At 38.8% G+C, this 12,473-nt stretch overlaps 1 protein-coding gene and 1 pseudogene across 1 annotated transcript in view; both read left to right on the forward strand.

Annotated features, from left to right (window-relative positions):
* The window catches only part of LOC138831383 (zinc finger protein 658B-like), a 28,478-nt pseudogene extending 18,079 nt beyond the window's left edge, over positions 1-10,399 (forward strand).
* Positions 10,400-10,404: 5 nt separating this feature from the next.
* Positions 10,405-12,473, forward strand: part of LOC138831384 (zinc finger protein 25-like) — a 43,109-nt gene continuing 41,040 nt past the window's right edge. The window contains 2 exon segments of the mRNA XM_070028495.1: positions 10,405-10,501; positions 11,000-11,125. Coding sequence (XP_069884596.1) covers positions 10,405-10,501; positions 11,000-11,125 — 223 coding nt within the window.

The following is a 12,473-nucleotide window of genomic DNA, read 5'->3' on the forward strand; positions in this document are numbered from 1 at the left end:
GAGCCCAACAAATTAGGCCAAATGTTAATTAATCACAAGTCTGTAACTCCTTAAACTCCCTAACCCTTATCTCCCAGAGTGACTACCTCCATTTGATCATCCGCGCCAATTGTTTTATTACAAAGAGTGTTATAAACTTCCCCAGGTAGTAAACTGAGCCAATCCTGGGGAACCTGGGGTCTTATGCTAATCCTGTGGCTTTTGTCTTTAAAAGTGCCTGTAACCCCTGCTCAGGGCTTCCTGTCTGCCTTGGACAGAGAGCCCGTTTGCGCAAATGCCAAATAAATTTCTCTTGCTTATTGCAGCTGCAAGCTTGAAGTCTTGGTTCTTGGGGTGCCCTCCCATTGAAGAAAGCATCCCAGGGGGCCTGGGGTCTTTCATAACAAAACAAAACATAAAATCCTTAAATGAAATGCAAAATTCAGAAAAAAACAAAAACTCATTTGATTTAATAGATAGAATTGGGGAGTTTCTGGAAAATTAATTGTTAGATTTTGTGAAATCCAAATCACCAGAAGTATTATGCTGCGTATTTACCTAACAATCTCACTATTTTAAGCCAGTGTACACATTACAGCAATGGGAAATGACCCAGGTATAAGTTTGGTGGCTGTGAATACCTTTGTAAAGTAAGAGGGGATGTATTAAAAATTTTAAGACAAAACAGAGATATAATTTACATTCAGCAGAAGGCAGGCATTGAATAAACAGAAAGGTATAACAAATTTCTCATAACCTCAATTTCATTATTAGTGTAAGGTCCGCTCCTGGATGGCGAGCAGACTCCACCCTCCTCGCAGCAAAGTCTCCACCCAGTACCTGCATTACCTAGGCAACTGGGACACCTGGAAGAGGTCACATCTGCATCCGCTGAGGTCACATCTGAATTTGATGTGGCCACATCTTTCCCTGCCCATACCCTACATAAGGCCTAGCCCAGGCCCAGACACTCTCTTGTTCTTGCTGCTCTTTTCTTGCTCTCTCTGTTCTATTTTAGCTCACTCTCTGTTCTTTTCTTTTTCTCTCTCTTTCCCAGCCACGTGGAGTGCCAACCTTGCCTGGTCCCAGCAGGTCTACCCCTTTCCTGAATACCACGTGCGTGCTGGTGCTGTTCTAACTTGGCTACCTCTTTTTAAAAACCTAACAATTAGAACTAAGAATCAAAAAGCCAATGTATCCAATTCTCTCCATATAGATCCATTTTCTGAGTGGTCTTATGTATTTCAAGAGGAAACAGTGGTTTTCAAGAAGAAACTGAGCTTAATTCCCACAGCAGGGAGAGAAAAGTCCCAAAGCACACAAGCACACTTGTTCCCAGGTAAGTAGCTGGGTGGCACCAAGCATTGTGGGAATTGTAGTCTCCATGGAGGATATTTAATTTGAAAGTCCTGGGTTGTTTTTGTTTTTTGGAGGGTGGAGGTGGAACAGAAGTTGCTTTTGCGCATGTGTCTCCCTGCCAAGCATTTTAATCTGCCTCTTCCGGATTCTTTTCCTTTGCCTTACTGCTGGAAGTGCCCTGAAGTACAGTTTGGCCTTCCATAGGTGGGAGACAGGAGTCTGGCGCCAAGCTCTGTGCAGTGGAGCTTGGGAGCTGTAACTTAAAGGAATCTTAGTCTTTGGAACTGAAGTCAGGTAGGAACTGTGCGATTGCTGGGGAGTCTATCCTCCACGGTTTCTGTTTCTATTTGTTTGTTGGGGCGTGATGTGTTGGCCTGCAAGCAGCATTCCTGAGCTCTTCAGCTCAGAGGGAGAGCTTTATACTTGAGCCAAAGCGCCTACTTCCCTCTCCAGGCTTTTCTCCAGTCTGGGCTTGATAATTTACTTGAGGTTCAGGAGTTTGTGCTTCCATTAGCCTCTGGGCCTTCAGATGCAAGAACCTGGTTTCCAAATGTCTGAGAGCAAGCTCGGTCATTGTCCAGACCAGGAGAGCCCAAGAGCTTTGCATTTGTACTCCAAGACAAAGGGATTCTTCTATTAACTCATGTGACTTTATTTGCTTTGCCCAAGTCTAAGAGGAGTACAGGAAGAATTCTAGTGAAATTGTGACAAATATGCCTGCCTTGAGTCCTCTTACATTGTACTTGTATTTGGGGCTTCTGTGTTGTTTCTCCTAGAGATAATTTAATCTGTTTAGCTTGAGTTTTTAATCTCTTGGCTTGAGTTCACAAGCGTTTGTACACAACCCTGTTTCTAGAGACAGTTGTACATGGGATATTGGAGTATGAGTGCTGGTCCTGTATTTTTAAGAATGAAGCCTAGCAATGTTTGAAGCAGTGCAACCTATGAATAGGAATCTCCATCCTAAATGGACGGACCTTGTCAATTCTGAGAAGCCCTAAAGGGAAGAAGCAGAAAAGCACAGGAAGGGGAAGATGTTGCTAGCTTCCTTTGCCTTATGCAAAAATAGTTGCTACTTCCCTGAGCACGAGATTCACGTGGTACTCTTTCCTACACCACTCTCAATCACTTTGTGTTGTTGCAAGATTTAAACTAATTTCCAGGAATTGTGATGCGCTGGATTGAGGAATAAGCCAGTGCATAGTTATCAGTGGGTACCTGAGGCTGTGGTTTGGGATGGTGGGACTGAAAGTATCTATTCATGTAGTAATCCCTAATCCTCTTCTTGCTAATTTATTCAGCCTGTTACCACTATGATTTTTAGTATGTAATCATGCAAACTCATGTTAAATGTCCAATCTAAGGATTTGCTAATGCTAGCTCTTATCGGTTGGTTTTGCCTGGTAGTACAGAAAGTATTGGTCAGGGACATTTGGCCTTAAAAGAAAAATCACAGAAGAAAACTTGAGGTAATATGTCTTACTCAAGGTTGTATGCTTTGTAGGTGTTGCTTATCTTCAGGTATGTCACTCCTATATGCAGTATTTTATGTTGTATCTTTAGTATGGCCAAGGTTCTTCCCAAGACTGTTTAGGGAATGCACATTAGGGACTTTTCAAACCTGGGTTTACCTCATCTTTACTCATGTCCCTTTGGCAAAAGCATGTTAAATGGAAATTGCAAGTCATTGCATAGGTGTGCAATGGGAACAGTGAAATGTGCCATTTGACAACCATTGTTGAAATATTATAACACAAGAAATATATTCTGTATTTATTTTCCTCTATAACTTTGGGTGAAAACTACTGAGTTACATCATACATGCTTTCCCTGCTGTTTAAATATGTAAATGAATGAGGTAGAACACAAATTCCAATGGATTTCTAGGATACCTTTGCATTAAAAAAAGCAGTTCCTACATCCCGAAGTATATTCAGTAATAAATACTTTTCGTGGAAATGTGATATGTTTTTGCTTTCAAGTATTCAATAATATTTGTGGGAACATTCATTTTTTCGAATTTAATGTGTACATAAACATAGAAATTAGTTGGTTTAATAATATCTATCTATCAGGAAATGGACTGGATTTGTGTTTCTTGGAGACTTTAATGCTCTGCCTGAGATATTAAAGATTCTTCTAAGACAGCTTTATGGTTTTGCAGCCCATATTTGCAAGAGAAAATTCTGGACCCAAAATCTCACAGATTCATTTCTGAATACGTCATTTTCCTTATAACCAAGCCATGCTTCCAGAGTCTTCTGTTCATTGTCAGCAGCAAGACAGAATGAATGGATCTCTGGTGAGTTTTTTTTTTTTATTTCTCATTTGTTTTCCATTCCATTTTATGAACCTAAAGATGTCCAAGAATTAAAAACACTACAAACCACCCAGATTCAGCCTCAAGAACATATTCATAAATCAGATAAAGATGGCTTGTAGATTAGGAGATAAAGATTACTTGTAGGTTTAGCAGATTAAATGGTTATATTCTTTCTAAGTTGAATTCAGATTGGCTTCAGAATGTCTAGGTTTCATCTTGTTGTAACATGTAGTCATACCTCTTATGTAATGTAGTGCCACCGAGTCGGTTACATCTGGTGGAAGGTGAAGGGTAGATTGCAACCAGATCTCATCCTCATGACTAACATTAAACTATCTCAATGAAATTTTCCTGAAATTGCTGAAATAGTGTGGTCATACGCACCTTTGAGTGTTCTTAAGGAATGATTAACCTATATGTACTTAAATTACTCTCCATATATCGTTCTTGGACTAGTTCATGGTCTTGGTCTTACTTGAAGCTGAGGCTATATTTGTTGCTAAACTTTATGGTCTTTTTACAAAATCTTGTTTGTTTTCTAAAGTATCCTCACAAGATTTCCTTCCTCTATAATCTCTCTCTACTTTTGGTTTTCTATTCACTTGTGTTGATTATTTTTCTCTTTCTCTCTCTTTGTATCTATCTTTGAATCATTTTTCTTACTTTTCTGATTCTCTCTTTCCTCCATATGTCTCTCAGTTTTTTCTTTTCTTCAATGATCTATCTGGGAACTAGTTTTTCTTAGTAATTAGTTTTAGTTTGCTGATATGGCTCTTAGGATTGACATTTTTCATACCCACTGTATAGGAAAATTGTTGCCTAGAGAGTTCTACAGGATTCCAGAAACAAAGAAAATTAGAGAAACACAAAACATAAACAGATAGACTTAGGGCAAACCAGGGTTCTGAAGCCTCTCTGGCACTTGGTCTCTGGTTGCCAGCAAGCAAGCAAAGTTCCTTGAGTTCACACAGGGAAGATTACCATTGATACTATGTAAAATTGAAGTATCTATATTAATATTACAATCTGAGCCACAACAGGTTGTGAGGAAAACATCTTTCCTTATTCTCCTGAGACAGAATACTGGTGCCCAGAGACATGAAGTTCACCTTACCTAGCCTTCAAGGTGCACAGCAGCTCAGTTTCAGATGCTATCTTTCCAACAGTAAGGAAAAGGCCTGAACTGCAGTCTCTTAACCATCTCCAGAATTCTCTTTTAAGCCTTCTGCAGCCAGCTCTCAGTTCTCTCAGTGCTGTCAGGCTGGAATTCCAACCTCTCAAACTTTTTCAACTTCAGCTCAACTTCAGAGTTCCATACAAATAAGTATGTCCTTCCTCCAAGTGATAAACTACAAGAAAATTTGATTTCACCTGATTCTGTTATCTTTGGTCTAACTTTATTTGTCGTGGTACTCAGTTTTGTTTTTCCATACCACTACTTTTAAATATTTTCATTCACTGCCAGTATAAGATAGGTAGTTTTGATAAAATAATAATAATAATAATACAGTGATGAGGTTTTCTCTATTAGAAATATCATTTGTTGCAAAATCTCATAGATATTTGCTAGGATTTGATTTTGATCTCTGAGAAATTTCACTATTAACTAACAAAAGTGGAAATATATCTTTAGGGATCTACTGGAGAAATGACTCAGGAATATTCAACACATTTGTCCATTTGGTCATATTTATCATTTTTGTTATCTTGAGTGTTTTTTGAGTCTCTATCTATTTGCCTCCTCCTTCCCTGAAGGCCTATTAAAATTAAAATCTTCTCAAGGAATATTTTATTCCCCTCCCACCTATATTTTGTATTGTAGAATGTATGCAAAGTTTACAAAACTTCATGGTAGCAGTTCTTTTTTACATAGGAAGGAAACATCAGCATATCTATGACCACATTTCACTATTTAGTATTTAAACCAAACATGGTTAACCTAGGATATTTTTATGTGGGAACTAAATCAAATCTTATAAGGGCCCAATAAATCATTAGCTAGTTTCTGGAGTACTGTTACTGTTTTTTAATATTCATGTGGACACTGCTTTTCTTTGATCTCGTATTGTTCTATGTTCTGTATACCATGTGATATCCTGAATGTGTTCTGCTTGCTTATGAGAGTACTTGTTAATAGAAGGTCTAAATAGGATTTATGGTGAAGCAGTAAATGTAAATGCAGAGAAAATATTTGTTTAATTCATTGTTATGTACTGATATATACTAAAATGTTATCAAAAATAATAATATAATTTTTAGACCCCACCTTAGACTTAATGTCATCATGCCAGATTATTGTCTCCTTATAATTTTTATCCTGTCTCTATTGCTAGCAGCAGAAATGTGTTTGCATGCATTAGGGAATCTGTAAGTTTTTATTGGTCTTGGGGCTTGAATTCTGGGCCTGGTTATTGTCCATCAGCTCTTCAGGTCAAGGTGAGTGCTCTACCACTTGAGTCACAGTGCTACTTTCAGTTTTCTGGTGGTTTATTGAAGATAAGTGTCTCATGGAATTTCCTGCCTGGGCTGGCCATGAACCTTGATCCTCAGACCTCAGCCTCCTCAATAGCTAGGATTATAGGCATCAGCCACCAGTTCTCTGAAAATTTGTGTATTTTAGTGGCCAGGTTTATGTATTGTCAAATATTTCTAATTTGGTATTTAATTTTCCCAATGAAAAGATAACATAGCCAGCTGCAAACATTTTATGTAAGACAAAAGCATACCTGCAGCATAATGAAATTCCAGATTGGAATTCTCATGACCCAGGTCTAATTTCTTGATGGAAATGTGCCATTACAGAAGCCGATGTCATTTGATGATGTGGCTGTGAACTTCACCTGGAAGGAGTGGCAGGATCTGGATACTGGTCAGAGGACCCTTCATAGAGAAGTAATGCTGGAGACTTATAACAACCTAATGTCCTTGGGTGAGCAAAGGTCACTTTTATTTGGAAGAGCAAGTGCTTTTATTTTAGTAGACATTTGACTATGTTATTTAGGTATAAGATTCCAGTCCATTCCCAGGTAAAAAACTGCTAGTATAAAAGCCAGCCAAATTTAGGTCTTGGAGCTTGATGTTATTTGCGTTTCACACTATTGCTTGAGCCACAACTCTATTTTGGCTTTTGTTTTGGGGTATATTCTGAATTTCCATGCCCAGGTTGGTTTCAAGCCCGCCTCTTCTGATCTTACCTCCTAAATGTAGGGTTAGAAGTGTAAGCCTTTGGACTATTACATTTTGTTTAAAAAAAAAAAAGATTTCAGTCCATGGGAAGTGTCATTTCTTTCTAAGGGAAACTTCAACTTCATTATGTGTAATTCAAGAGCTAATTTTATTCTTAATCTTTAAGATTTCTAATCAGTAGTTGGACAAAAGTTCTAAACTATGATCCACTAATAGGAGACTGACTTCCCATACTTCGGGTGATTATTATAGGTTGATCTACAGTCTAGATAGAATATACATTACTACTGTCAGTATGATCTGGAAATCAGTAGGTGAAAGTGCGAAAGTGTGTATTTGTAAGCCAAACCTGACATAGGTTGCATTGCTTTAAGCTTGGAATCCTATATACTCTGTAGGCTGAAATCTGAAGATTTTGGTTTGAAGCCAGCAACTGTAGAAAAATGAACATGAGACTCTTATCTCCAATTAACCATTCAAACACTAGAAATGTAGCCAAGACACAAACCAGTAGAATGGTAGATTTGAGCAAAAGAGCTGAGTTCAAGCCACACGTTGGCAAAATAAACCCAAAGCTGGGGGAAGTACACCATGGAGCTGTTAAGAATTGAGAAACCATGAGCTGGGAAGGTAGCTCAGTGGTAGAGCCCATGCCTTGCATGCTTGTGGCCCTGTGTTCGATTCCTCAGCACCAAAGAAGCAGAAAATAAAAGCCAGAATTGGCATTGTGGCTCAAGTGGTAGAGTGCTAGCCTTGAGCTTAGGAGGTGTGATACAGCTCCCAGGCTCATTGTTCAGGCCCTCAACCGATCCCACCCCCCAAAAAATAAAACAATTGAGAAACCAGATTTAGGAGCAACCCAGTGAACAGGATGTCTGCAACATTACATTAATGATGATCCAGCAAGAGCAATAGTTCTCCACTATTTCTTATTCACAGGGCACTGTGTTCCTAAACCTATATTGATCGTGAAGCTGGAGCAAGGTGCAGAACCATGGATGAGAGAAGACTCAGAAGAAAATTTCACAGGTGAGTTAAAGCATCTTGAATGGTGATGTTGGGTCCAGAGCCCAGTGGGTCTGTTTATCTTGAGCTGTACAGAGCAATAATATTCCTAGTGCCCTTGAGTCATGTATGGAAGAGAACTAGGTGATCCTTTGTCTCAAGTAATTGTCAATCCAGAATTCTCGTGGAGACAAACTGAATTTGTTGTGCCAGTGTAGTTAATGTTAGCAATTCTCTTTGTCTGTAGAGAAGTCATTCATAGAGAGAAAAAGACAATAAGAAATGTAGTAAGGAGATCTCATTTTATTTTATACTAGTATTTTGCAGGAAGGAGGAAAATAGTATCAGGACAATTTCTTATCAGTGGTGCTGGGCATAGAGGGAGATTCAGAATGGAAGCATTAAGAGTACAAAGATGAATAATTTGAGTAAATATTTCCTTGAGAAAAATATAAAAATCTGAAATACAGAAAAATTTATTTTCCATTGTAAAATGTCAGTACTACTTTCTTAATTACTACATTGCAGAGAAATATATATATTCTGCATAAAGCAATGCTTTCATATTTGAAAATATTGTAACAGAATGTGAGGAAATATCTTTACATTAAGGAATTTATGGATCTCATTTATGTTTTTGTCTATTTTTCTATTATTCATTTTAGATGTCCCAGAAAGGGAAGATGTGATTAGCACCTGCCAGGAACGTCACAATAAGTATCTCTCTGAAGTAGCAATCATGAATAGTAACCCAGGGGAGGAAAAAGTGAGACTTATAAGAAGTTTTCATTTGAGCTCCATACAGAAGTCAGAACTGATTAAGAATAATGTGAACTCCTTTGGGATGAGGATAGAAAAGGTCACTGGCTGTCAGAGCATGGGTATTTTCAGTGAACCTGGTAAGATGTGTGTTGCATATAGTTCTCATGTGTCTTCTGTAGCTGACGAATGTAAACAGTGTGAAAAGTCTTTCACTGAGAAGAAACACCCTGTTGTCCCTCAGAGAACACACACACGAGAGAAACCTTATGAATGTAACATGTGTCAAAAGTCTTTCACCCAGAAATCAAAGCTTACTGTCCACCAGAGAACACACACACAAGAGAAACCTTTTCAATGTAACATTTGTGGAAAATCTTTCATATGCAAGGCATATCTTACTAGACACCAGAGAACACACAGAGGAGAGAAACCATATGAATGTAACAAGTGTGGAAAGTCTTTCATCCAGAAATCAAGGCTTACTGTTCACCATAGAACACACACACAAGAGCAACCTTTTCAATGTAACATTTGTGGAAAATCTTTCATATGCAAGACGTATGTTACTAGACACCAGAGAACACACACAGGAGAGAAACCTTATGAATGTAACAAGTGTGGAAAGTCTTTCATCCAGAAATCAAATCTTACTGTTCACAAGAGTACACACACAAAAGAGAAATCTTTTGAATGTAACATTTGTGGAAAATCTTTTATATGAAAGGCATATCTTACTAGACACCAGAGAATACACACAGGAGAGAAACCTTATGAATGTAACATGTGTGGAAAGTCTTTCTCCTGGAAGGCATATCTTACTAGCCACCAGAGAACACACAAAGGAGAGAAACCTTATGAATGTAACATGTGTAGAAAGTCTTTCTCCTGGAAGGCATATCTTACTAGCCACCAGAGAACACACAAAGGAGAGAAACCTTATGAATGTAACATGTGTGGAAAGTCTTTCACCCAGAAATCAATGCTTACTCGCCACCAGAGAACACCTACTAGAGAGAAACCTTATGAATGTAACGTGTGTTGAAAGTCTTTCACCGATAAATCAAATCTTACTCGCCACCAGAGAACACACACCAAAGAGAACCTTTCGAATGTAACATTTGTGGAAAATCTTTCTCCTGAAAGGCATATCTTACTGACCAGCAGAGATCACACACAGGAGAGAAACCTTATGAATGTAATATGTGTGGAAAATCTTTCACCAACAATCAAATCTTCCTCTCCATCAGAGAACACATACTAGAGAGAAACGTTTTGAATGTTACTTTTGTGGAAAGTCTTTCTACTGCAAGGCATATCTTACTCTGTACCAGAGAACACACACAGGAGCGAAATCTTATGAATGTAACTTGTGTAGAAGTCTTTCACCCATAAAGGAAACCTTACTGTGCCCCCAGAAAACACACACATTAGAGAGACCTTATGAATGTAACATGTGTGGACAGTCCTTCTCTTGGAAGTCAAGTGTCAATGACCATCAGATAATACACACAGGAAAGAAACCTTTTGAATGTAACATGTGTGGAATGACTTTCACCTGGAAGTCAAACCTCACTGTCCATCAGAAAACACACAGGAAAGAAACCTTATGAATGTCATAATTGCGGAAAGATTTTCAGCCAGAATCTACAACTTACTATCCACCAGAGAGCACACACAGGAGAGAAATTTTATGAATGTAACCTATGTGGAAAGTCTTTCACCCAGAACATACACCTTTCTGTCCATCAGAAAAAAACCCACCAGAGAGAAATGTTATGTATGTAGCAGGCATGGAAATTCCTTCACCTGGAAGGCACACCTTAACATCCATCTCAGAACACAAGGAGAAAAACCTTATGAATGCAACCAGTGTGGAAAGAGCTGGAGGTCACTGCTTAACACACATAAGTTGATTCACACAAATGAAATAACTTAGGATTGTACCAAATGGGGAAAGTCTTTGATCTGTAACAAAATTGAAATTGCAATACAGAACAAATACAGGATAGAGACCTTATGATATAGCAGGTGTGGAGTCCTCGAACTACAAGACACAGCTCAGGGTTGATCACAGAACACACAAAACACACACACACACACACCCTCACACACAAAGAGGAGAAAATCATATGTAGGAAAAAATGGAAAGGTTTTCTAGAAAAAGTCATAACAGTAGTAAAGTCTTTCTTGGAGGGGTTACAATGCTCGATAGAAAATGTATTAATGACCTAACTCATATAATGGTATCACCAATCTTTACAGTATCTTTACAATGAAATATATATTTAAAAATATATGGGTGGATTAATAAAGACTAGAATCTCTGCATTTTGTCTTGGGGGAGAAACCCAAAGTGTCTTCAGTGCTTGCAATTTTTTTAATTAGTCACTGTTGATGAACAACTTGTGATTGATTCACTCTTAGCCAATTTAGTTGTTCTGCTGAGTGAGCTATTACAAATCACCAGTGTGGACGATGTGTCGCACCTGTGTTATCTCATAGAGGGCCAAAGTAGATATGATATTAGGGGAAATAATCAAGCACACAAAGATATTGATAAATCTCTCACAAAAATTGAGGTTAACAAAGAAATAAAACCATCTGCCACTTGAGCTACAGCATCATATCTACACCCTGAGAGGAAGGAAGGAAGGAGGAGGGAAGTGAGAGAGGGAAAGAGGAATGAGGAAGAAGGAAGAAATAAACTATTCAAAAGAAGAATGTTTAATTTTTGGTGAATGTGAGAATTATTCTTTCAGAGGTGGAGCTCAAGAAATATGGCTTTTACAAAAAGCAAATTTTTGAATGTTTACAAAATGATAAAGAGGATGTAATACAGTAATATTAAGTAAGGAGGTCAGGTGTGGCTGGTGCCCTATTGGTCACATGGTAGATGGTGGGGTCTGGCATCTTGTTTTCATGCAGGGGGAAAGAAATGCCCCATCCATCACTTACCACCCAACTGATGGGTGTGGCTGGATCCCTGGAAGCAGGCATGGGCATTTGGCTGATATGTTACTCAATCTGATAGTCCAGTGCCTGGGACTGGGAATTTCCTGTAGACCTGCCTCCTGCTTAGGCCCTATTTAGGTTGGCCCAGCAGTGGCACCAGACACCATGCCACATGTCTCTGTAATCATGTCCTGTGTGCTTTCTCCTGGCTTGTCTCTGGTCATCCTAGTGTCCCAATTCATCACTCTCTTGGTGCTGATTGGTTTCTCGATGCTTTTTTTATTCCCCCCCTTCTGTCCTGTTTCCAAGCTGTCTAAGTGTATTTGTGGACTGCATGTCTTTGTTACAACAGGCTGCTTGCAGACTGCTAGCTATGAAATAGACTCCAGTATTCCATCTACCATAATGTGTCTTCGAACAAATACACTATCCTCTTTTACCGAAACAGAAAGGTTGAGCTAAATTTAGCATTTCTAGAGCCAAGATAGATGCCACTGTATAGTTATGTAATTAAAGATATCTTGGAGGCATTTAGAAACAATTTCTGTTACATCAGAAAGAGCTTAATTAATAAACCAATACCAAGGCTCCAGATCCTATATAAGCCAGTCATTCTAGATATGTCTAGAGCTGTTTGGTTACATGAAGAGCAAAACTTTCACACATTCGTGAAGGACCGTTTTTGTGCCAATAGGAAGTTTTTTTTTTTTTTTGGTCCGGTCGTGGGGTCTGAACTCTGGGCCTGGGCGCTGTCCCTCAGCTCTTTTAGCTCAAGGCTAGCGCTCTACCACTTGAGCCACAGCGCCACTTCCGGCTTTTTTCTTTTAGCTTATGTGGTGCTGGGGAATCGAACCCAGTGCCTCATGCATGCAAGGCAAGCGCTTTACCACTGAGCCACCTCCCCAGC

This window comes from Dipodomys merriami, unplaced genomic scaffold (genome assembly GCF_024711535.1).
Source record: "Dipodomys merriami isolate MVZ:Mamm:240054 unplaced genomic scaffold, mDipMer1.0.p SCAF_194, whole genome shotgun sequence".
Classification (NCBI taxonomy): Eukaryota; Metazoa; Chordata; class Mammalia; order Rodentia; family Heteromyidae; genus Dipodomys; species Dipodomys merriami.